Genomic DNA, 26,947 nt, shown 5'->3' with positions numbered 1-26,947 from the left:
CAGGAAAATTCTTGAGACTTATTTCCAATTAATCACAGAAAAAGAAAAAAAAAAATAGAAGTGGTCCTGTGGCTCAAGTGGTAGAGTGCTGGCCTTGAGCAAAAAGGAGCTCAGGGACAGCATTCAGGCCCAGAGATCAAGCCCCAGGACCAGCAAAAAAAAAAAAGGTCAAAAACAAGCAAACAGAATATCCAAGGGGCTGATAACAGGTTTTATGGAAAGGAAAAGCCATCCTCTTCCTCCATCTCAACAATCCCCAAAGGGGGCATGGATACAGAATAGATACAACAGTTAATAACCTTTCCTTGCTAACTAAAATCTCCTCCCAGCCAAGAAACCTACCATTTGGCCTCAAACCATATAGTAAGACTTTTATAATTAACTCTAAGATTTTAGTTTAAAGTACTTAGAAGAACAAACTACACTAAATATCAAGCTACATTTAGTATTTTAAGCAGACATACTAGTCACTAAACAAAATATAAAATGACCCATATGTACACAAACAAGACCATATTAAAGTTACCAGCACGACTATGTTTATTGCAGCATTATTTACCATAGCTAAGATATGGAACCAACCCAGATGCCCCTCAGTAGATGAATGGGTCAAGAAAATGTGGCATATATACACAATGGAATTCTATGCCTCCATCAGAAAGAATGACATTGCCCCATTTGTTAGGAAATGAAAAGACTTGGAAAAAATTATATTAAGTAAGCCAGGCCCAAAGAAACATAGGTCCCATGGTTTCCCTTATTTGCAATAACTAGTATATGTCTGAGTCAAGCAGAAAAGGTCAGATAAGTTGATGTTAGGGAAATGAACCCTAAGATATGTATTCAAATGTTTTTTTCTTTCACGTGACTGTTTCTAACACATTTATAAGTTTATTTCTTTGTTGCTTTGTATGTCCCTCCCCCACGGTATAACCCCTGCTTTCACTGTATTTGATGTGTTAGAATTTGTGGAGGGGAAGGGAAAAAACAAATCGTTTAAATAGGGATACAGGTGGACCCATTGCAACAATGAGATGTACAAGTCGTTATGTTGAAAATGAGCTTTACAACTTTGGTGTGTGTGTGGGAAGATTGGAGGAGTGGGGGTGGAGGGGAGGATGGGAAGGGATGGGAAGGGGAAACAAAGGAGGAGGCTACAATGCTTGATAAGAAATGTACTCATTATCTTGCTCAGGTAATTGTAACCCCTCTGTACAGTATTTTCCCAATTAAAAAAAAAATATATATATATATATAAAAGTGACTGGGAGAGAGCGAAGGAAGGGGTGAAACTGTCCAAAAAGAAATGCTGTCCTGGGGCTGGAAATGTAGCTTAGTGGTAGAGTGCTCACCTAGCATGCATAAAGCCCTGGGTTCAATTCCTCAGTACCACACAAACAGAAAAAAGCCAGAAATGGTGCTGTGGCGCAAGTAGTACAGTACTAGCCTTGAGCAGAAAGGCTCCGGAACAGAGCCCAGGCCCTGAAATTCAAGCCCCAGGCAGTCCTTACCTGACATGTGAAAATGTAACCCCTCTGTATATCACCTTTCTAATAATGATTTAAGAAAATCCCCGCAAAAACTATATAGGTAAGGTCTTAAAACTTAAATGCATCTTAGTATTCTACTTAATATTCTATCATTTCAGACATATCCACTCATCCTCAATTTTCTTTTCTTTCTTGTTTTTGTTTGAGTTTTATTTTGCCAGTCCTGGGGCTTGAACTCAGCGCCAGGGGCTCTGTCTCTGTGTTCAATGCTAGCCCTCTACCACTTGAACCATAGCACCACTTCTGGCTCTTTCTGAGTAGTTTATTGGAGATAAGTCTCACAGACTTTACTGCTCAGGGTGGCTTTGAACTGTGATCTCAGATCTTAGCCTCCTGAGTAGCTAGAATTACAGGTGTGAGCTATAGCACCCTCAGTTTTCTTCCTATAAACTCACGCACTAATTTTATAAATGCCTATTGAGTGCCTATTTTGAAGAAACTGCTCTAAGATGTTGCTGACTGAGAGGTAAGCAAGCAAAGTAGACTAGGTTCCCACTGTTCTGGGGCTGAGGTCTCAGCATGTAAACGCAGTCCTGCATATGTTTACAGTACCTGGCCACTGCCCCATGATGCACTTTTCAGTCACAGTCTCAGTCCCTATATATACTATCCAAATGACACTGAATTTGCTATTTTGGGACAAGACTGTAGCAGGAACTACAACATACTTTTAAAAATTAAATGCTAGGTCACACTGACAAGAACTTAAGGAATAAACTTTTTTTTGTGTGTATGTTGGTCCTAGGGCTTGAACTTAGGGCCTGGGCGCTATCCCTGAGCTTTGGTACTCAAGGATAATGCTCTACCACTTTGAGCCATCATGCTATTTCTGGCTTTTTAGAAGTTAATTGGAGACAAAAGAGTCTCACTGACTGAACAATCACCCTCAGATTTCAGTCTCCTGAGTAGCTAGGATTATAGGCATGAGCCACTGATACCCAGCTAGGAATAGCCTTTTGAAAAGTTCACAGAGTGCAAAAAATGTGTTTCTCACAATACACAATAGAACTGCTGAGACACCTGTACCTTCCATAAATACATTGTAGAAAACAACTCTGAACACACAAAAAACATGTTCTTTACTCGTCTGGTTTCTTTTGGAATTTGTCAGTGTCTGTTTCCTCTTTGGTTCCCTGGTTTCCTTGTATTTTGTTTTCAAAATGTTTGTTATTGCTTTGCTCTCTTCCTTCTACTCCACAGTTTGAAGCTATGGCACTGGCTGGAAGCATGGCCTGAGAAAAACAAGCAAAAGAGCCTATCTTAACCCTAATTCCCACATCTACAGGAAGTCATTTGCACAAGAAGAAACCAAGAGAAATCCAAGAGTTCAATGAAGGTATTTCTTCCCTGAGATATTTTTACTACCATCAACTGTTTGCTAGTTAGTGCCTTCCTCTGCTGTCTGGACTACACGTATTAGGTGAGTTTAGTCAGATGGACAGTCCTGGGTTAACGCTGTTTCCTTCGGTTCCTACTTCAAGATAAGGCAAAAGAATCTTTCACAGTAAGATAAAAGGTCTCCATATAGACCAAGGTTTCCCCTACAGTCTACAAGGTAGACAAACAGAATCAGGCTTGAACTCTAGGAGTGTGGCTATCAAAAAACTGCACTGAAAGATGGTAGAAAGGAATTTAGAACACAGCATACTTCACTTGTGAAGCGTCAACTTCCTTTTCCATTCCAGACAACCAAATGCCCTGTTTTCCTGGAGAATCCCAACTATTTTACTTCTAAATGTGTGATTATATTTGTCTTTGCTTATTTGTTTTGAGAGAGTCTTGTTATGTAGGCCAGGCTAGTCTGGAAGCTGCTATGTAGCTTATGTTAACCTGGAACTCATGATCCTCCTGCCTTACCATCCTCGAAGTTGTAACCACAATGTGAAACTTTTCTGATAAGTAAATTCACAAATAAAAAAGAAAATACTATTGGGCCTCGATGGCATGGTGATACATGCCTGTAATCCCAGTTAGCAGGCTGAGGCAGAAAGATTAGGAATTTGTGGCCAGCCTGGGAAACTTGGCAAGATTGTCTCAAAATACAAATAAAAACATATTTAGGAATGTGGCTCAATGGTAGAGTGCTTGTCTGGGCTATGCTAAGCCTAGGGCAGGTGGTTATTGGAGACAGCTGGTAAGATAGGTTGGCTGGTTTTTGGTTTGGAAAATATGTTCATTATAGCAAATGTAACCTATTAACAAAGACAATCTTTTTTTTTTTTTTGGTCAGTCGTGGGGCTTGAACTCTGGGCCTGGGCGCTGTCCCTCAGCTCTTCAGCTCAAGGCGAGTGCTCTTGAGCTACAGCGCCACTTCCGGTTTTCTGGTGGTTTATTGGAGATAGGAGTCTCATGGTCTCTCCTGCCCGGGCTGGCTTTGAACCGCGATCCTCAGATCTCAGCCTCCTGAGTAGCTAGGACTACAAGCATGAGCCACTAGCGCCCGGCTAACAAAGACAATCTTAAACTAAATCCAAGCTGTAAATTGAGGAGCTTTTCAGAAGACTATTCTACTCTTCAGTCCTGTATTTACCTGTAAGCAAATCTTAGTTAGGGCTGTTTGGTCAGAAGGAAAATAAATTATCTAATCTGAAGTCCTAGTTCCCTCTATATTCCCCTACTTTTGAGAAAAAACCTTCTGCTCCATGTTTTATGTAAAGCAAGTACTGAATCTTTTTTTTTTTTTTTTTAAACAATGACACAACATGGAGACAGAGTGGAGGGCAAGAGGGGCTGAATGCATCTTAGTGCGACAACAAGACCTCCAGCTTAGGTTTTGTTGTAAAGGCAGATCTTGTGAAATGGACAGTCTTGTAGTTTACAAGTGAACTGCTGGCTTTGAAATCCATCCCAGTTGCCTTTTGCCAGTGGTGTGTGAACTAGAAGCACTCAAAGAATCACGACAAGGAAGAGAAGTCAGTATTTGGCCAACTTCATTCAGGCACAAGAGGTTGGTATTCTGGTACTGGAGTCAGGCGTGACAAAACCAATGAAATCTTTTTGGGTAAAAAATACTTATTTTGTTGATCTAGAGAAAAATATAATAAACCAAAGAATGAACAGGAAATCCTTAAAACAGCATAGAGATTTCACATGTGGAAGTGTGAGCATAAAAGAACTATTTTGTGTCTCCCTCTGTGACACTCATCTGCTAGTTACTATTTCCTATTTATCACCAGTACACAACCTATGGGGAAAAGGGATGGAAACATTTTAAGCATGCAAAAAAAGGTGTTTGGGGAAAATATATCACCCTCTGGTAACTATCTAGAACTGCTCAGCACTCAAAAATAGGAAAATGGTGAGAGGTTCCAAAACAGCCTCATCCATGTATTCATGCAATAAAACAAACTATTAAAAACCATGAAAAAATAAGTCTATATGGGTTTTCAATAGTTTTAAATTTCATCTATTTGTTAACTCTTCTTTCCCCTACTAATTTTTTAGGGGGAAGTGAGGGTTAGTACTGGAGTTCCCAGGGCTTCATCTGAGCCATGCTTCCAGCCTTTTTGTCTATATTTTGTTTTTGAGACAGGGTCTTGCTCACACTGTGCTGGCATTGAACTTCCAGTCCTCTGCCTTTGCCTACAGTAGATCGGATAACAGAAGTGTGTCACCACTCCCAACTGCCTTAATCATTTTTATAATTTTTTTGGGTTAATTTCAACTATAAAAGGACAACTTTGTTATTTAAGGAGAGAAAAAGGGAAAACAATTCTTTGTGTGCCAGTACTGGGTTTTACTCAAGGCCTGGGTACTTACTGTATATACTGGCTTTGAACCACTGGCTTTGAACTGTGATCCTCAGATCTCAGCATCCGGAGTAGCTAAGATTACAGGCATGTGTCAAAGGTACCCACCTCTGAGTAGTTTGTTGGAGATAATAGTCTTGCAGACTTTTCTGCCCAGGCTGGCTTCTCAGCCTCCTGAATAGCTAGGAGTGAGCCACTGGCATCGAGCTTCTCTTAGTTTTTGCTCAAGGTTATCACTCTATCATTTGAGCCACAGCTCCCACTTGGGCTTTTTGCTGGTTAACTGGAGATGAGTCTCAAGGACTTTCCTGTCTGGACTGACTTCAAACTATGATCCTCAGATCTCAGACTCCAGTCTCTAGGATTACAGGTGTGAGCCACCAGTGCTGGGCAAAACAATTCTTTTTAATTCATCTGAGCTGGGAAATATATTGAGACAACTCAATCATGTTTCATTCTCTGTTCTACAAAGTAGAAATTATGATTCTACTTTATGGCTGAAAAAAATCAAGTGAAACAAAAACTTGAGGTGGGTGCTGGTGGCTCATGCTTGTAATCCTAGCTACTCAGGAGGCTGAGATCTGAGGATGATGGTTCAAAGCCAGCCCAGGTCAGAAAGTCTATGAGACTCTGACTTTCAATTAACTACCAGAAAACCAGAAGTGGCACTATGGCTCAAGTGGTAGAGCACTCGCCTTGAGCTGAAGAGCTCAGGGCCAGTGCCCAGCTCCAGAGATCAAGCCCTATGACTGACCAAAAAAAAAAAAAGCAAAAAAACTTAAATCTATCCAGTCTAAAGCATACATAATTACACTTTACCTGCTTCCTAAGAGTCAGCAATATTCACTACAGCATCCTCTTCTCTCCACTGTAAAATAGAGAAGTCCAAAATCCTAACTCCAAAGGCTAGCATGGGACTTAAGTCTGTAATTTAGTTACTTTGGAAGCAGAAAACAGTGGACTGTGGTTCCAGACATAAAAATTTGTGAAGCTCCACCTCAGTCAATGGGTGCAGTGTTATGTGCCTATCATCCCATACTACAAGGACAAATAGTCCAGGCTGGCCTAGGTATAAAGTGAGACCCTATCTGAAAAATATTTGATAGAGAAACTCAAGTGATAAAGTGCCTGCTTAGGAAGTGCAAGACTCTGAATTTAGATTTCAGCACTGAGACATGAAGGGGGGAGGAAATTGTGAATCTGGGCACAAAAAAGCTGAAAGATTTGATTTATATGAAGTTCTTGAGAAGGCAAAATTATATAATAAAAAGCAGCTGACAGGAACAGAGAATGTAAGTAAAGCAGAACCAGAAAGTGCCCTGAAGGCTTGAGCTTGAGATATACATCCATGGTATAGTGCTTGTCAGCATGTGAAAGATCCTGGGTTCAATCCTTAGCACTAAGGGGGGAGGAGGGAGGGGGAGAGTGGGCAACGTGGCTCATTATCTGTATTCCTAGTCACTTAGGACTAAGAGCTGGAATACTGAAGTTCAAAGCCAGCCATGTAGAAAAGTCCATGAAACTCTATCTCCAAATCATCAAAAAGCCAAGCTGAAGGTGAGGCTCAAGTGGTAGATTACCAGCCAAGCAAGTATGAGGCCTTGAGTTCCAGCCCTAGTATCATCAAGAGAAAACAAAGAAAAGAAATAAGGAAGTGGTATGAGAGAATTTTTTCTGGGGTGAAAGTACCAAACTATATTTTATTTTGGGTGATGACTACATGGATGCAGACAACTACCAATTCAATGAATTGATCAGTTAAGGTTCCTTTGATATCTAACTTACTTCTAGCATGAAATTCAAATGCTATGGGAACCAAAGAGCAATTCTCAACACATGTTGTTTGACAAATAAGGAACAGATTTACAAAAGACAACAGAAAATAATAAAGCCTGGAGTATGGAGAATCATCACTAAATTGTTCTCTATCAACCGGGCCCTGGTGGCTCATGCCTGTAATCCTAGCTACTCAGGAGGCTGAGATCTGAGGATCGCAGTTCAAAGCTAGCCTGGGCAGGAAAGTCCATGAGATTCTCATCTCCAATTAACCACCAGAAACCCGGAAGTGGCACTGTGGCTCAAGTGGTAGAGAGCTAACCTTGAGCTGAACAGCTCAGGGACAGTGCCCAAGCCTAGAGTTCAAGCCCCATGACCCAAAAAAAAAAAAGTTCTCTATCATTTTTCTACCAGTACATTCACATGAATCCACACAAAACTCTTCAATCTATGCTACAATTTGTCACTTATAAATGAGACTGAGGAACACTAATCTTGAAATCTTGCTTTATTTATAGCTCCATCCCTTTCTTGAATATTCCCAAAGAATGTTCATATAACAAGGTTACTGGCTGAGTAACCAGAAGAGGAAAGAAAAATGTGGCAAGAAACGAAGTTAAATATGAGAAGAAAATATGATAAAGATTTCTCTTCTTCAAAAACAATCTAGTCATTAGTTCCAATGGGGGAAAGACCTGAGGCTACTAAATAGGTCCATAACTGAATTTCAAGGAAATCTTCAAAAAAGTCAACAGTTTATGCTATCATCTCTCCAAGTAGGAAGCCAGCAAAAATTCCCCAAAGCAATCAACAGGTATTCCCCCTAAATCACCTTTGGAGTAAACAGAGTCCCATTTCCAGTGGCAGAATGTTCATCTGGCATCCCTGTACATTTACTCATGGACTCCACCCAGCAATTTGCTAGGAGCCAAGTCACAATGTGAATACTTTAATAATGGCATACATTCCTTATCAAAAAACTATATATACATATTACTCCCGAGCTAAGTCATAATCATAATCTGATTTGTGGAACTGAAGTGGTTTTATGGAACACTACTTTGAAAAACCTATGTTAAATGGGAGAAAGCAAGTGAAGGGCTTTTTTTGTTATCTATAAAGAACCCAAAGTTTAGCTCAGGAAAGGCTGAGGGAATGCCAAGTGCTTTCTTACTAGGAAACAAGGCTTGTAGGCACCCAGCTAGGCTTTTGCATACTCCGACTAGGACATGTGTTGTGAAACATGTTACTGTCGAAGCAGCACTTTTACAAAAGGACACACCAACCTGAAACGAAGGAAACAGCATGAGTTGCAAAACAGGTTTTGCAGAATGTGTAAGGAACTTTCCACGTGTCTCTGCTTGAGTTATGACATGATTAAACTGAAATAAAATGTCATTCCAATAATTTAATAGGCATTACAGTCTGTCTCTGGGTTTAGTTACTTGCTGAACATATAAACTATAGAACTCAAAATACCTTGATATTAAAACTACTGACAAAAAGGGTAAGATTTAAATCTCCATAGGTCAAACTTACATTTTAAAAGTGATGTGAATGGAGCTAGGGATGAAACCCAAGGTATAGCATACACTCAGCACTACTACTGACCTACATTCTGAGCCAACCATTACTTTTATAATATAATTAATAAAACCTTTTCATAGGAGTGGGGGGACACAAATACAGGGAAGAAGGGTGAACACACACATTCATTACATTCAATGTACATTATATTAAAATTGAACTATGTAACTTTAGGGTGGGGATGGGATAGGAAAAGATGAGGGAGAACATGGAAGGGGTGACTTTGATCAAGACGCACTGTAGTCATAATTTGATTTGTGGAATTCAAGTCCCTTATACAACTACTTTAAAAAAGAAACTATTCATTTCCTCTCAAATACTTACAAATTTTTGCCACACGAGGCAGGCAAACAAAAAAGGTAAGATCTTTGTCCTCAATTTCACAAAGAGGTGGAAACCAACAGATAAAGCAAAACTTTAGAGTATAACATGGTAATTATCATGATAAACACTACTAAAAGCAGATGCAAAGGGACATTAAGATTTTATTTGTAATACTGACACTGACTAGTTTAGACAGAAAAGGAATTTACTTAACATATATTAGGAAAAAAAAAGACACTGGACTATACAAGAGTCATTGGAACATCCAAGGCAAACCACATAAAACTAAGGCAACCAAGTTAAGAGACCTGATGACATCAAGCTTGTGTTTCTCCAATAATAAGGAAAAAAAACCCAAGAGCAACAACAACAGACAACAGAAAAACCTCTGAACACTTGGAAATAAAATATTTTAAATAATTCATGAGTTAACGACAAGGTCTCAAGGGAAATTAAAAAAGATACTGAATAGAAAGAACACATACCAAAAGTGGTGGGAAAACAGCTGAGACAGCACAGGAGGAAAAATTATAGCATTAAATAAATACGGGTGTGTGTGTGTGTGTGTGTGTGTGTGTGTGTGTGTGTGTGTGTGTGTGTGTGTGTGTGTGTGTGTGTGTGTGTGTGTGTGTGTGTGTGTGTGTGTGTGTGTGTGTGTGTGTGTGTGTGTGTGTGTGTGTGTGTGTGTGTGTGTGTGTGTGTGTGTGTGTGTCTCTTTCTCTCTCTCTCTCTCTCTCTCTCTCTCCAATGAAAAAGATCTAGAAAAAGAGTAATAGGTCAAGCATCCCTTATCCAAAATGCTTGGGACAAGAAATGTTCCAGATTTCAGACTTTTAAAAAGTAAGGAAATAATAATGAGAACACCATGAAAATTAAAACAGATTTGGGTGCTGGTGGCTCATGCCTATAATCCTAGCTACTCAGGAGGCTGAGATCTGAGGATCACGGTTCAAAACCATCCCGGGCAGTAAAGTCCATGAGACTCTTTTCTTTTTTTTGGGTGGGTCCTGGGGTCTGAACTCTGGGCTTGGGCACTGTCCCTGCGCTCTTCAGCTCCAGGAGAGTGCTCTACCACTTGAGCCACAGTGCCACTTCTCCTTTTCTAATGGTTTATTGGAGATAAGAGTCTCATAGACGGGGCTCATAGCGGTAGAGTGCATGCCTGGCAAGCCTGAGGCCCTGGGTTCGATTCCTCAGCACCACATAAACAGAAAAAGCCAGAAGTGGCGCTGTGGCTCAAGTGGTAGAGCGCTAGCCTTGAGCTGAAGAGCTGAGGGACAGCGCCCAGACCCAGAGTTCAGACCCCATGACCAGCAAAAAAAAAAAAAGTGTCTCAATGACTTTCCTGCCCTGGCTGGCTTTGAACCGAGATCCTCAAATCTCAGCCTCCTGAGTAGCTAGGATTATAGGTATGAGCCATCGGTGCCCAGCTCATGAGGCTCTTATCTCCAATAAACCACCAGAAAAACAGGAAGTAGCACTGTGGCTCAAGTGGTAGAGGACTTGACTTGAGCTGAAGAACAGCACCCAGGCCCAGAGTTCAAGCCCCACGACCAACCAAAAAAAAAAAAAAAAAGGGCTGGGAAGTGGGAAGTTGGCTCAGTGGTAGAGCGCTTGCCTTGCATGCCCGAGGCCCTGGGTTCGATTCCTCAGCACCGCATCAGCAAAAAGAAAAAAGCCGGAAGTGGTGCTGTGACTCAAGTGGTAGAGTGCTATCCTTGAGCTGAAGAGCTGAGAGACAGCGCCCAGGCCCAGAGTTCAGGCCCCACGACCGGACCCCCCCCCCCCCCCAAAAAAAAAGACAACAGAGTAGAAACAAGTGAAACAAGGAGTGAGTTCTCTGAAAAGATCAATAAAATTGACAAGCCTCTAGCTATAACAAAAAGAAAGGACATGCCTTATTAGATCAGAAATAAAATGGGCTATCGCTTATAGATACCAAAAGGACATTTAACACCTGAACCTAATGGTGCATACCTATCACCCCAGCTACTATAGAGGAAAGGAATGCACTTTGAGGATAGCCTGGGCAAAAAGTTAGAGTAAGGCCCCATCTCCAAGCACAAGCAGCATGTGCCAGCAATCCCAGCTACATGGGAGGTATGGGCAGGGTGATAGGATCTGAAGGCAAAAATCTGAGACTGTATATAAAAAACAAAAGCCCCAAAACAAAAATAACCCACAAAAACTTGGGAGACTGGGGGCACAGCTCAAGTGGTAGAGCACTTGCCTATCAAGTGTCAGGCTCTTTGAGTTCAAACCTCACAACCACCAAAAAACAAAACATGCAAAAACTGAAAACAAAATAAAAAATGGATATTAAGAGAGTACTACAAACACAAATTGCATAATTAAGACAAAATCCTTAAGTTACCACATACCCAAACAGGAAACATATTTTGAAGAGCCTTGTAACTATGAAAGAAACAAAATTTGTTAATCAAAAACTGCTTAAAGGGAAACTTCTAGACTTATAGATGCCAGACACAGAGAAGGGGAGATGGACAGGAGTGCTGTCTTCACTGCATCAATGTCAATATTCTGGCTGTTCTACAATGCAGCATGAGGAAATGGGGTCAAAAGTACAAACAAAGGATCCTCTGTACTGGTTTTATGACTCTTTGTGAGACTATACTCTCCAAAATGCAAGTTTAACTTGAGTGGACAGGTGGGGCAGGAATGGATGAGAAGAATGATGGAAGGGTTCAAGATGCATTACATTCATAAACTGACATGATGAACTGAACCCCCTTTGTACGACTACTTTTTTTTAATGAGTGTATGTTAGGGCTTGAACTCAGGGCCTAGTGCTTTCATTTGGCTTTTTTTCTCAAGGCTGGCACTCCACTATTCTTCCACTTCCAACTTTTGCTGAATCATTGGAGATAAAGTCTCTTGGACTTTTTTACTCAGGCTGGCTTCACAATGAGGTCCTCAGATCTTTCTCCTGAGTAATTAGGATTACAGGCATGAGCCACCAGTGCCCAGTAAATTATTTCCTTTAACTCACTTTAAATTCATCAAATGTATGGAACAGCTTTATGCTAATTGCTGAGAAATATGAAAAAAAAAAGAGCAAGAATATCCTTAAAAGAGCAAGATGGATATTTAAGACAATCTAAACATTTTCCAGATAAACTAGACACACTAGACAAAATATATTTAAGAATTTTTAAGTATACAGTTAGTATCCTAAGAAAGCAAGGAAAACCACTGGGGAGGAGGCTTGAAGAAGGAAGTGAAAACCACAATAATGACATGAGCTAATAAGAGTGGCTAGAGGGTGAGGGAAGAGAATTTCAATAACTTCCGGCCTTGGTTTTGCAAGATGTGTGAAAATACAACTGAGCATATGTAAGATAGAGAAACAGACTTAGATCCTGACTGAAGTGGAAATTCTACACATCCCTAATATTCTTCTAACAGCCCGGAACACATATAAAAACTTTCCAAGTTTTTCTTGGGGGAAGTGGGAGGCAGGGAAAAGTCACTTTTGAGAATTGAACTCCGAGCCTATACTCACATGGGCTTTTCAGGTTCAAAATAATAATTCCAATTCCATTACTGAGTGAAACTCTAAACCAAGAAATTAACATAAAAATTAATCCAATTCAGACTTCAAAACAAGGTATCTGGAAGAAGCAAATTTATATCCAATTTTGAAAAGTACAACTTAACTCTTAGCCATATAGGACAGCCATCTTAAGAGCAAACAAATAAGAGTACCTTTGGACCACAAGAATTTCTGATAAAGGATTATCAGGTAAAAATAAAATTCTATTGATATATATCTATATATTTATTCATTTATTATGCCAGTATTGAGTCATAAACTCAGGGCCCCAAGCTCTTGACCAGCTTTTTTACTCATGGTTGGTTCAACACTTGAATCAGTCTAGCATTTTGCTGGTTAATTGGAAATGGAGTCTCTGAGATTTTTTTGCCCAGGATAGATTCAAACCACGATCCTCAGACCTCAGCCTCCGGAGTAGTTAGGATTATAGGTATTAGCCACTGGTACACAGCTGAAATAAACTTAATGTGACAATTAGGAAACTCTGGTGGGGTGGGTAGTGTACAAGTCTGATTCTAGTGCTTGAGACACAGAGGTAGGAAATTTGCGAGTCTGAGGCCAGCTTGGTCTATACAATGAGATTCAGATCCTTCCTTGTGGAAATGAAAGGAAGGAGAAAGGGGAGGGGAGGGAAAAGAAAAGGGAAGGAGAGGTGAAATAAGAGAGGTCAAAATTATAATAGTAAAGCCGGGCGCTGGTGGCTCACGCCTGTAATCCTAGCTACTCCGGAGGCTGAGATGTGAGGATCGTGGTTCAAAGGCAGCCTGGGCAGGAAAGTCCGTGAGACTCTTATCTCCAATAAACCTCTCAAAAACGGAAGTGGCACGTGGCTCAAGCCATGCTCGCCTTGAGCTGAAGAGTGCAGGGACAGCGCCCAAGCCCAGAGTTCAAGCCCCATGACCGACAAAAAAAAAAAAAAAAAAAAGAATCTGAGTAGTAGGCAATAAGGTTGATTTTTGAACGAGTGACATGATCTAAACTGAATCTCTATTACCCTGGCAGTGGTCTGCATAGTGGATGTAACAAGAGGGACTATAGGTTTTAAGTAAACTTAGGAGATGATTAAAATAGTTCAAGCCTTTTCAAAGACTTCAAAATATTCCAATGACCTGAGGGCAGATGCTTCAAAATGTGAAAATCAGGAAAAAGGCAACAGGAATGAAGAAAAGGTAGGTAACTACCAATTGTGTTATGGGAGAGAATATGAATCAATACTTAAGAGACATTTTAAGAGCAGCGTTTAAAGTTACTGGATTGGGTCACTGCAAGATAGGGCAGCAAAGACAGGAAGGAAGACCTAAAGGAGTCAGGATGGAGGCCAAGTAACTGAGAGAACGCTGTGGATAATTTCTCCCATTCCTCTCAGCAACAGGTACTGGGAACTCGCCCCTCCTCTCCCCCCGCCCCTCCCCCAAACAAACTATCTAACTTCACAGGTTGTTTCTTCAGATTTACCATATGGAACGATTTAAGGAAAATGAGTTACACCGTGGGCCAGTAGTGTAGTTGAAGGGAGTCAGAACAAATCTCCCTCCCTCCCTTCCTCTCTCCCCTCCCCACCCCCATCTCCCTCTGTAGTGGGGCTTGAATTCAGGGCCTGGGCACTGTCCTGGAAGCTTTTTTGCTCAAGGCTAGAGCTCTACCACTTTGAGCCACAGCTTCACTTCTGGTTTTCTGGTGGTTAAGTGGGGATAAGTTTCACGACTTTCTTGTCTAGGTTGGCTTCAAACCACCATCTTTAGATCTCAACCCTATGAGTAGCAAGGATTTCCGGAGTGAGCCAGCTAGAACAAATTTCTAATAGATAATAATAGGCAAGTAAGTAATAAGGGTCAGAACCTCAGGAAAAAGTACTGGAAGGTCAGAGAAGACAATCATCAACACAGAAAAGATGGTTAAGGCTGTGGGAGTTGACCATATTATTAGACATAAAGAGAAGAGGTCAGTGAATTCTGGGAAAACTCAAAGCACATTATCAAAAGGGTGATAACAGAAAGCTCAGACGCCTGCTAGATTATCAGGAAAGGTTGTAGAGATGGAGTATCACAATTAGATAACATACCATGTTGGTAAAACAAATTATGAGCCAGGCATGGTGGCTCACTAATCCTAGCTACTCAGGAGGTTAAGATCTGAGGATTGTGGTTCAAAGCCAGCCAGGGCAGGAAAGGCTGTGAGACTCCTGTCTCCAATAAACCACTCAGAAAACCAGAAGTGGTGCTGTGGCTCAAGTGGTAGAGCACTAGCCTTGACTGAGCTCAAGAGCTGAGGAACAGGGCCCAGGCCCAGAGTTCAAGCCCCACAACCAACCAAAAAAAAAAAAAAGGAATTATGTTCCCTTTTCCATTGCCAACTAATTTCTTCAGGGATCAATAAAGTGTAAAGAAAATGAAAGCCGGGCGCCAGTGGCTCACGCCTGTAACCCTAACTACTCAGGAAGCTGAGATCTGAGGATCCCGGTTCAAAGCCAGCCTGGCCAGGAGAGTCCGTGAAACTCTTATCTCCAATAAACCACTAGAAAACCAGAAGTGGCACTGTAGCTCAAGTGGTAGAGCGCTATCCTTGAGCTGAAGAGCTGAGAGGCAGCGCTCAGGCCCAGAGTTCAAGCCCCATGACCAACAACAACAAAAAAAAAAAAAAAAAAAAGAAAAGAAAAGCCTTTGTCAAAGATCTTCCCTACCCAAGGAGCACTGACCCTTTGTGTTTTGTTATGATGTTAGCAAAAGTTGTACTTCAAAGAATTCTTTAAAATTCTTTAAAAATTTTCCAAGTTAGTAAAAATAGATGCTTCATAACCCAAGCCTTCACACAGCTGAACTTCTGCCTGACTGAGGCCTATATAATAATATACAACACAGCTGACCCAAGTTAGCCCAAGAGAAAAGTAGACTTCATCTACCATAGGACTGGGAAACTGAAGTCCAGACTGGTCCAACAAGGGTTAAATCAGGAAGACTTTCTGAAACAGTATAAAACAACCCTGGATTTAGTTAGCCCATAGTACAACACATAAACTTGGACAGGAAGCAAGACAGGGTGCTAAACAAAACTTTTCTCAAATCTTTACTTTGAAGCTAGTTACACTAGTCAAGGAACCAAGATCAAGGAGGACTTGTACATAGTATTTCTTAGATCTTTCTTGTTCTCACTTCTGATCTAAACAAGTCATGTCAAGCATAATCTTAACTGAAAAGAAAACTCTTCTGTTTCCACCTTTATAAGCACACTGTTGCACAAGCTGCTAGAACTGAAGTCTCAGTTTAAATCAAAAAATACAAAGCATGGGATTTTCTGTTTGTCCTCAAATTAGCAACTATGAAATCATACCATGTTCAAATTCAAGGAAAGGCTAAAAATCAAAAGACTGAGTTTATGATCTTGTGGAAGGTAGCTACACTCTATTACCACTATTCTACTGCTTCAACTTCTCTGTCATAAACACCTAGAGTTACTAAACCTAAAGACAAATACTTGCTTAGAATCTGCCATTTTCAATAAGATGGAAATATTAGTCTTAAGTTAAAAAGTCTTAAAAAGTCTTAAATTATTTTAATTTTGAATTATATAATAGTTTCATTTAAATAAGGTTTTGGTAAGAACCAGGGCTAAGTAAGTAATTGGATTTAGTAAGGATTTTCAATTCCTGACCAAAATAATTAGAACACAACTATCCAATCTCTCCCATAAGAAACATTTGCCAACACAAATAAAAATGTTTGTCTAATAGAAATCTTGCTGCATAATTGTAACCATCCACGAAATGGTACAAATGATTCTTTTTATCAAACCCTGAGTGGAACATAAGCATCACTGATTATGTTTCAAATGAATAATGTCTTTACAGACATTAAAAGATTTGAGAAAAGTAATTTCTAATACAAGGACACATAGCATTTTCAATAACGTTAAGTTCCTAACATGATTTACAATTGCTCTAAATGTTTGTAAAACATTCTTACTTTTTACTGAAAACTCATACTTTTTGGGGAAAGAGGGATAGTACTGTAGCTTGACGTAGGGCCTCATGCTCTGGTAGGCTAGTGCTCTATACCTTCAGTCCTGCTTTTTGCTGGTTATCTTGGAGAGAGGAGTCTAGCAAACATTTCTATCATGGCTGCCCTTGAACCACTATCCTCCAAATCTCAGCCTCCTGACTAGTTAGGATTATAGGAATGACCAACTGACAACAGGCCTCAACTAAACTCTTAAAACAGTTAAGAATTAACTTTGATCATCTGATATAAAAGATTATAATACCCACATCTTAATTTATGTATTTGGCAAACAAATGTACAAAAAAGTGCCATTAGTTTAATTATAAGGGAAAAACTATTCTTGGTAAAGTTTTTGTTTTTAATGGAGTTTTGAAGTAAGAGCCTCCTGCTTGCTAGACAGGCACCCTACCTCTTGTACCATCACTCCAGGCCCTTTGCATTGTTTTCTTCATTGGTCTTGATTTATGCTTAGGATGTCACAAGCTACAATCCTACTTATGCTTCACTTCATTGCTGGGATGACAGGACCTCACCACTGCACCCAGCCACTGTGTTTCTCTGGTAGCCAAGGCATATACCATGATTCCGACCTCGGGCTCTCACATGGCTAAGATTATAGGATGGAGACACAGCTTGGCTTGATAAAGGTTTTCAAGAAAGGGAAGATTTTTATCTCCAAGCTGTACATTAGGATGATCCAGTTGTCAAAATAGTTATGGAGAAATCCTCGGAAGAATACTGGTAATAATAAACAGAGGCTGGGAAGGTGGTTCAGTGGTCGAGTGCTTGCCCTGCATGCATGAGGCCCTGGGTTTGATTCCTCAACACCACATAAGCAGAAAAAGCTAGGAGTGGCACTATGGCTCAAGTGGTAGAGTGCTAGCCTTGAGCTGAAGAGCTGAGGGATAGTGCCCAGGTCCAGAGTTCAGGCCCCATGACCAACCAAAAAAAAAAAAACACACACAACATAAAACTGGGCTCTATCAGGTAATACTGGTAAGATTTCAAGCTGGCCATATTTGGTGGTATCTGCTAGAATTTAAGATGCACATACCTAATGACCCAGCAGTCCCACTTCTAAGAATTTGCCCTCCAGAAATAACAGCATGAAAATATAGAAGTAAATGTTCAAGAATTATTATGGAATTACTTCTAACTGTAAAATTTAGAAAACTAAATTAGTAAGGAAAGGGTTACTCAAATTATGGAATCTTCACTAAATGGAATACCATAAAAAAGTATTTTTGTTTTAAAAAAGATGTTTATACTGAACCTATAAAGATACCTAAAACACACTTAAGACTTTCTAAGAATGTTAAGTTTCAGAACAATAAGTAGTTCATTTATTTAACCTACCACTTAATAACAGTGAGTCCACTTATTTAACTTACCACATCCCACAAGCATATGGATAGAATATGTACAAAATTAATAGCCTATTAACAATTACCCTCTGGGATGAGGAACAAAGAATCAGGCAGACAAAAATGAACCTCCATTGCCTTTTTTTCTAAAAAAAATTTCTAAAATAAATTATTTCTAACTTAAAATACTCTTCAGACACTCTTCAAAGGAGAAAAATTAAAGAAGAAAAACCATCTTTCACTTCCCAAACATGATAGGGTTGAAAATCAAACAAATTTTAATTTAAAAACATAGAAGCTGCATAGAATAAAGAAATCTCAAAGACTAATCTAATTAGGCAAAGAAAAAGTGCAATGCTTCTATACTGAGTCAAGGAATGCTTCAAGTTCCTGAGACAATGTCCCCCCCAAATTATCTTTTTCAGAGGGAAATTCTGCCCCCTAGTGCACATTAAAAGAAGATAAAGTCTACTGTCAACAAATTACTTTATCAAATTGGCCAGAGTATTTTACTTTTTTTTTGGGTGAGTGTGGGGGCTGAACTCTGGGCCTGGGCACTGTTCCTGAGCTCTTCAGCTCAAGGCTAGCACCCTACCAGTTGACGCACAATGCCACTTCCGGCTTTTCCTGCTTATGTCACGCTGAGGAATCGAACCCAGGGTCTCATGCATGCAAGGCAAGCCACATTCCCAGTGCCTATTTTACATTCTTAAAGCATCTCCTGAAGTGAAGGTCTATACAGCCTTCCCAGTTCCCAAGTCCATTTCTACTATCATGCTGAATAGACTTTCAGACTGTCACCACTCAAATGCTTGTTTGCTATGCCCATGAAGTGCTAAAAGCACTTAACTATCTCACTGTTAACAAGAAAAGAAATATGGTACAATTGAGGTTTTAAGAGTACAGCAAAGAGACTTTGCAATACAGGCAGATGCCTGGCTCTTAAAGATCATGATTTTTAAAAAGTTATTGGCACTGTAATTTAAAGGTAAGAACAAAGAAGCTGCTGTATAAAATAAAAATATTACTCTTGGACTAATTCTTTTTTTTTTTTTTTTTTTTTTCCGTCAGTCGTGTGGCTTGAACTCTGGGCCTGGGAGCTGTCCTTCAGCTTTTCAGCTCAAGATGAGCGCTCTACCACTTGAGCTACAGCACCATTTCCTCTTGGACTAATTCTAAGTACACTAAAATTATTTAACTCCAGACAATCTTGTAAAGTATTGGGACCGCTTTTCTAGGTTCATAGTATTTGCTGTAAGAATTCAATCCAAACTGACATGTTCATGCCTACCTGTCCTGGTGATTACAAATAAAAATTTCTTGCTTTGAAAATATTTCTGTGTTTGGAATTTCATTTAGGTAAATCAGTAGGGACTTCATTTCCAGACCCAAATGACATTTAATGTCAATTTTCTGCTCCCAAAGAAAACCCATTAATTTTTCTACTCACACTCTTCAATTATAAACTTAGACAGAACACTATTTCCAAGTCTAATGAAATCACCTTCAAGAAATTCAAAACATTCCAACTATTTATGGGAAAATATTTTTTGTTGTTGTTTAAAACATTACTAGGGATGGAACTCAGTGCCTCGTGCTTTCTGTTGCTTAAGCCATGCTCCCAGCCCTTTATTGCTTTAGTTATTTTCCAGGTAGAGTTCTGAATTTTTCTGCCTGGGGCCAGCCTCAAACCACAATCCTCCTACTTCTGCTTGAGCAGCTGGGGTCACAGGCACATAATATCATCTCCATCTTTTTTTTTTTTTTTGGGTCCGGTCGTGGGGCCTGAACTCTGGGCCTGGGCACTGTCCCTAAGCTCTTCAGCTCAAGGCTAGCACTCTACCACTTGAGCCACAGTACCACTTCCGGCTTTTTTCTTTTTGCTTATGTGGTGCTGAGGAATTGAACCCAGGGCCTCAAGCATGCAAGGCAAGCGCTCTACCACTGAGCCAACTTCCCAGCCCTCATCTCCATCTTATTAAGATGAAGTCCTGCTATTTTTTGCTTCACAATCTTAGCCTCCTGAGTAGCTGAGATTACAGACAGAGACACCATGCCCAGCCCTTTTGCTGAATCTTTAAAGCATTATTTTTCTAACTTAAGTTCTAAATTTTCTTAAGTTGTAAATGTTTATGAATAAAGGGAAGCTCAGACATAATCTAACTGAGGGACACCAGCTCCCTAAAAGGGTGTTTCAAAGGGGGCTGGGAAGGTGGCTCAGTGGTAGAGCCCTTGCCTTGCATGCCTGAGGCCCCGGTTCAATTCCTCAGCACCACATAAGCAAAAAGAAAAAAAAAGCCGGAAGTGGCGCTGTGGCTCAAGTGGTAGAGCACTAGCCTTGAGCTGAAGAGCTGAGGGACAGCGCCCAGACCCAGAGTTCAAGCCCCACGACTGGACCCCCCCCCCAAAAAAAAGGGGTGTTTCAAAGGGGACACTGTTGCCAGTGAAGGAAATTATTCTGTGTATAAACTACTCTGTCATGAGAGACATTCAGCTTCCCTCAACCCCATCAAGTACCAGTAGCCTCTACTCATTGTGACCAAAAAAAAAAAAAAAAAAATCACCACACATTTCTGAGCACCACCTACTGGCTGCACCCTATCTGTTAAGTTGGAACAAACTGGCTTTTCACCTCTCCACCATATTCTCATAAAAATATGGAATGCTTCCGAATTTGTGTCATCTTTATGAAGGGACCATGTTCATCTCTGTATTGTTCCAACTTTAATTTATGTACTACTAATGCAAGAACAAGTAATGAGCTTTCCCTCCCCCACTTCCCCCAGTCCTGGGGCTTGAAATCAGGACCTGTACATTGTCCCTGGGCTTGTTTTTGCTTAAGGCTAGCACTCTACCACTGGAACCACAGTGCCACTTCTGATTTTTTGTTTATGAGGTACTGAGGAATTAAACCCAGGGCTTCATATGTGCTAGGCAAGCACTCTACCACTAAGCCACATCCCCAGCCATCTAGAATTAATTTTGAGAGAAGGAAACTGCTTTTTTCTTTTCTTTTTTTTCTATGACAGTTTCCATCCTTCTGCAGGAACTTATGTAGTGAGTGCTTCACAGAAATGTGAAAGAAATCTAGGCATGCAAGTATCCTTCTGTAACTATGCCCTAAATATTGCTTTATGGCTAATTCTCCTATTTAAGAGCATGTCCATGGTAAAATATCATATGACTCAGAAATTCCTCTTATATTTATACCCAAGAACAATGAAAACACACAACCAAAGTCTGTATATAAATGTTCGCATAGCTAAAAAGTGAAAACATTCTATGTCCGATAACTATAAAATGGATACATAAAACTTGGTAAAGTCATAACAACAAAGTATTAATCTCTTGTGCTTGGAAGGTGGCTTAGTGGTAGAGTGCTTGCCTAGCATGCATGAAGCCCTGGGTTCAATTTCTCAGTACCACAAAAACAGAAAAGGCTGGAAGCAGTGTTATGGCTCAAGTGGTAGAATGCTAGCCTTGAGCAAAAGCAGCTCAGGAACAGTGCTTAGGCCCTGAGTTCAAGACCCAGGACGAGCAGAAAAACGAAACGAAACAAAACAAAACAAAACAAAAAACCCAAACAACAACAAAAACCCCAAAGTATTAATCACTACATTGTACAAATAAAAAGGACACAAGAAAGATGAAGTATAGAGAAGTGCTATAGCATTCATGAAAATACACTAAGTCAAAGAAATCAGACATAAAAGAAAAAATATTGCATGCTTCCATTCATATGAAATAGCCAAATCTTGCAAAGGTAGACACAGAAGTAGATGAGTGGTTGTCTGGAAATGGGGGAGGAGTTGAAGATGGAGTATGATTGTTGACAAATTCAGGATTCTATTGGGAAGTGATAGAAATTATTACAGTTTTGAGCACTATGAATGCATAACCTTCTGAATATTCCAAGAACCAACGAACTGAACTTAAGCTGGTAAATTATATGAAGTATAAGCTATGTCTCAATAAAGCTGTTTTTTGTGCCAGTGCCATAGACTCCCAGCATTTGAGAGGCTAAGGGAGAAAAGATTCAGACTGTTTTAAAAAAATACAGACAGTATTAAAAAATTACACCCAATTATAATTATTAAATTGAAAAAGAAAATCACCAAAAATTCCAGAGGCCATGTTTGTCAGAATTTCTCCTTCGCTCATAGGTAAGTCCTTTGAAACTAACTGGACTGGCCATCCTCTAAACATCACAAAACTTCACTATCAGATCTGTTCATCAGGAACATTGGCACATGCCAACTCTTCAGGCATCACATGAAAGAGCTGAACCAGAAAATGAGGTCAAATTTTTTTTTTTGGGTCCGGTCATGGGGCCTGAACTCTGGGCCTGGGCACTGTCCCTCAGCTTTTCAGCTCAAGGCTAGCGCTCTACCACTTGAGCCACAGTGCCACTTCCGGCTTTTTTCTTTTTGCTTATGTGGTGCTGAGGAATGGAACCCAGGGCCTCAGGCATGCAAGGCAAGCGCTCTACCACTGAGCCACCTTCCTAGCCCATGAGGTCAAATTTTTGAAGTAGCTCATCTTTTTATGGATATAAATAATTGCTGTAATTTACAGGCTCTTTCATTTTAATGAAAACATGTAAAATATTAGCTCCAGCTTTGAAATGTTCCCCACACTATGACAACAATCGTTTTAAAACACCCTTTAAAAAAAAAAAAATCAAAATGCTGAGGCAGTAGGAGCGTGAGTTTGAGACCAGCCTGGACTTAAAAACAAAACCAAAAGAAAAAATAAATAAAATTACATGGGTCAGGGTTCTGACTGCTTCTGATCATCATAATAGATTCTGACCAAACCTTGGGAATATTTCCTCCCAAGAGCATGGCTACATCTGATTTTTATTATTTTATGTAAAAAGCTTAATATTCTTTTATCAAGGCAGTAATATTGAAACACTAAAAAGCTAAAATGAGCAAAGTTCATGCTCAGTCATTAAGTTCCTGGGACTGGTCAAGTATACTGAACACAGGCAAACCACCGGGTCAGGCATTACTGTCTTCTTAGTCTTTAGTCTGGGACTTAATCTTTAGTATGGCACTGAGGAATTCTGTCTCTTCTAGCTTTGGGACAAACTTGCTTCAACAGATACCACCCAAGAGATAGGTTTTTTGTTTTTTGTTTTTTTTTTTTTGTCAGTTGTGGGGCTTGAACTCTAGGCCTGGGCGCTGCCCCTCAGCTCTTCAGCTCAAGGCTAGCGCTCTACCTCTTGAGCCACAGTGCCACTTCCTGCCTTTTCTGTTTATGTGGTGCTGAGGAATCGAACCCAGGGCCTCATGCGAGACAAGCAATCTACACTAAGCCAACTTCACAGTCCCCAAAAGGTTTTTTGAGATTCAACAGTTACACTTTTTTCTTTGCTTAACAGACCAAGAAGACAAGATAAAACTACAGGGGAAAATCCTGTCTTTCTAGCTTACCTTTTATTGCTTTAGGTTGTTTCTAGCCTTTAAGGAGGCAGCTAAGAACTAGGCCCTCCAAAAAACAAGCAAATGCCTACAGCTAGGATTATAAATTTTGATGAGACTAACAGAATAAGTAATAAATGTTGGGTTAAAAGTAGTAGCAAATGTGGGGTTGAAGTCTAGCCAGCCAGCCAGCTAGATGAAAGCTAGCTACAAGTGACTGTAGTGGTGCTGGTGGTAAAGACAGAGGGTGTCGGGAAGAGATGGATCAAGAACTTGGAATGACGAGACCCTGGGAATCTAGAGACACTAAGATTTTTACTGCCAAATGTAGACAGAATACTTCTTGCAGTCTGATTCTGGCCTTTAATTAAAAGAGGGTTTTACGCCATTCCTAAAGCATAAACTTTGGCTTTTTATAGTCTAAGCAGTGTGCTATTTTAAACACATGGAGGAAATGCATTTTCAGTTACAAACATTTGCTCCTCTGAATCTGCTCATATTTGTTAGCTAACGACGTGAGACAGGATGTTTTACTATCCTGCTCTGGTTTTCCTGTATTGCTTAAATCTGTTTACAGAAAAGGAAAATAAGCAAATAACATGTTTTTTGCTACACAAGTTCTATAAACTGAAGCAGCTTCTCTCCTCCCTCCCCCCCACAAAAAAAGTGAAAGATATTTTGTTGCATTTTCTTTTGATCAAATAAAGATTATTCCTATAGATTTTTCCCTTGAAAAAATTTTCCAGGCTGGGAATGTGGCTTAGTGGTATTGTGCTTGCCTAACATGCAGGAAGCCCTGGGTTCGATCCCTCAGTACCATATAAAGAGAAAAAGCCAGAAGTGGTGTTGTGGCTCAAGTGCTAGCCTTGAGCAAAAGGAGCTCAGGGACAGTGCCCAGGCCCTGAGCTCAAGCCCCAGGACTGGCAAATAAATAAATAATTCCATACCCAGCATATGGAGTCTGCAGCAGTTTCTAAAGTTTGTACTCGAAGAACAAGTCCACTCTGACACTCAGGGTAGCTGAATTCCTTCCGACCTGCTTCTTCCCAAGCATAATTCTAACAATCAGACTAGCCCTGAAGGTCAGTCAACACATCAGAAATTTAAGTTCATGATACAGCATGTACTGTATCATAAATAAATGAATTCTCATTTTTATCTATAGTTCTGAAGACTGTGACTCAGGCTTTTGGCAGTTATTGACCATTACAGCTTTTAAAGAACTTGATTTGGGTCAGATTTCACTTTACCCCCTTATAAGGGAGTGAGCAGTAATTAATCTATTGAAAAAAATTTCGGAACATTCAACTGGAATAGCTCCCAGGAACAGCTTCTAATCAGCCTCTCCATATTTCTTCTATGACCTTATCCCTATTGCTCTCTGCCTAGGGAGCTGCCCTGTATGCATACCTGAGAAAGACTCTTTCCTTAAAACTTCAGTCAGGCTTGTCTCAGTCTTATTCTTAATTAAGCCTTGCCACACACCCTTATCCTTGCTGGACCAGTATAGCCCAGTTTTGGCAGGAATCTTGCTAAGTCAGTTTAGAGATAATGCCAATGTTGATAATCTAATCACCTAAGCCAGCCTTCAAGAAGAGTTTGAGGGGCTGGGAAGGTGGCTCAATGGTAGAGCACTTGCCTTGCATGCCTGAGGCCCTGGGTTCCATTCCTCAGCACCATATAAGCAAAAAGAAAAAAGCCGGAAGTGGTGCTGTGGCTCAAGTGGTAGAGCGCTAGCCTTGAGCTGAAGAGCTGAGGGACAGTGCCCAGGCCCAGAGTTCAGGCCCCATGACTGGACCCAAAAAGAAAAAAGAAGAGTTTGAGTTCTGCCTGAGCAAGAGAGCAAAGCCAATCTCAAAGTCTTTAACTCCCATTTCCTGTAGGAAATGTTTTGTCTCTCTCCCCTTTTCTCCCCCAACCACTGCTTTACCAGTTTAAATAAATAAAATAAATTTTAAAAATTAATAAGCCAGCTGCCAGTGACTCACACCTGTAATCCTAGCTACTTAGGAGGCTGAGATCTGAGGATCATGGTTCAAAGCCAGCCTGGACAGGAAAAGCTGTGATATTCTTATCGCAAATAAACCACCAGAAAACTGGAAGTGGCGCTGTGGCTCAAGTGGTAGAGCTCTAGCCTGGAGCTGAGGGACGGCACTCAGGCCCAGAGTTCAAGCCCCATGATCAAAAAAAAAAAAAAAGTAAGTAAACTGAGTCCTGGGACTTGAACTCAGGGCCTAGCCACTGTCCCTGAGCTCTTTTTTTTTTTTTTTTGGTTGGTCGTAGGGATTGAACTCTGGGCCTGAGCTCTGTCCCTCAGTTCTTCAGCTCTTCAGCTCAAGGCTAGCGCTCTACCACTTGAGCCACAACGCCACTTCTGGTTTTCTGGTGGTTTATTGGAGATAAGAGTTTCACAGACTTTCCTGTCCAGAATGGCTTTGAACCTCGATCCTTAGATCTCAGCCTCCTGAGTAGCTAGGATTACAGGCATGAGCCACTGGTGCCCAGCTCCTGAGCAACTTTTATTCAAGGCTAGCATTCTACCACTTGAGCCACAGCTCTAATTCTGGTATCTTTGGATAGGTAACTGGAGGTAAGAGTCTCCTGCCCAGGCTGGCTTTGAACTACAATCCTCAGATCTTAGCCTCCAGAGTAGCTAGAATTATGTATGTTAGCCCAACCTTTTGTTATGTTTTTTATGTATGCTTTGAGATCATGAGGATGTGATTAAATATTCTATTCAAATGTTCCTTAAAAGTTCTTGTGCTGAGGACATAGCTCAGTAGTACAGAGCTAGTCCAGCATCCATAACATGTTAGGTTTGATTCTCAGTATCAAAGAGAGGGGCAATTTGATAAATTGCTGATAATGCTATCCAAACATTATTTTTAGATGCAAAATACACCAGTTCAACTTTGCAGTAAGCACTAAAAACTAGGGCTTCTTTAAAGCTGGAATTAAGAAAGCAAGTAATTTTTGTTGTATCTTCTTTCTTGGTAAATACTTCAGGAAAGGCAGATCAACAGTAATAATTCCCTTTAATTCTCTCTCTTGAGAGAAAACAAGAGTACTGCAGTTTTTAAAGCAGGTCCTTTGGAAAACAGCTTTCCCAAGTGTTAAGTACACCTGGGTCTGAACCTTAAAATACTCACCCTGATCCAGCAGGGAGTGATGGCAGCGCTGAAGGAACATTAGCCTGTGGCTTTTCTTTCTCGTTCTGCTTCAAGAAGGATTTGGCTTCTTTAGATGTAGCATCCACTTCCTTAGTCACCCTGTTTCAAGGAAAAAAACATAAAATTTACAAGAGGAACAAGGAGAAGCAAAAATCTAGGAAAAGGGGGCTGGGAAGGAGGCTCAGTAGTAGAGTGCTTGCCTTGCATGCATGAGGCCCTGGGTTCGATTCCTCAGCACCACATAAGCAAAAAGAAAAAAGCCGGAAGTGGTGCTATGGTTCAAGTGGTAGAGCACTAGCTTTGAGCTGAAGAGCTGAGGGACAGCGCCCAGGCCCAGAGTTCAGGCCCTACGACCGGACCCAAAAAAAAAAAAAATCTAGGAAAAGGGGAAGATAACTAGTGTCATTTCAAATCTGGAAAAACTACCCTCCA

General features: G+C 40.4%; 1 protein-coding gene and 1 pseudogene across 1 annotated transcript in view; both read right to left on the bottom strand.

Annotated features, from left to right (window-relative positions):
- Positions 1 to 26,947, bottom strand: part of Cfdp1 (craniofacial development protein 1) — an 88,180-nt gene that overhangs the window by 46,552 nt on the left and 14,681 nt on the right. Inside the window, exon 5 of the mRNA XM_042700885.1 lies at positions 26,495 to 26,614. Within this exon, the coding sequence (XP_042556819.1) occupies positions 26,495 to 26,614 (120 nt within the window). The remainder of the gene's footprint in view (positions 1 to 26,494; positions 26,615 to 26,947) is intronic.
- LOC122126278 lies at positions 20,571 to 20,671 on the bottom strand (annotated as a pseudogene).

This window comes from Dipodomys spectabilis, unplaced genomic scaffold, assembly GCF_019054845.1.
Source record: "Dipodomys spectabilis isolate Male_0828 unplaced genomic scaffold, ASM1905484v1 ptg000273l, whole genome shotgun sequence".
Taxonomy (NCBI): domain Eukaryota; kingdom Metazoa; phylum Chordata; class Mammalia; order Rodentia; family Heteromyidae; genus Dipodomys; species Dipodomys spectabilis.
Note: the sequence above shows the minus strand (reverse complement) of the source record. Positions and strands in the feature narration are given on the sequence as shown.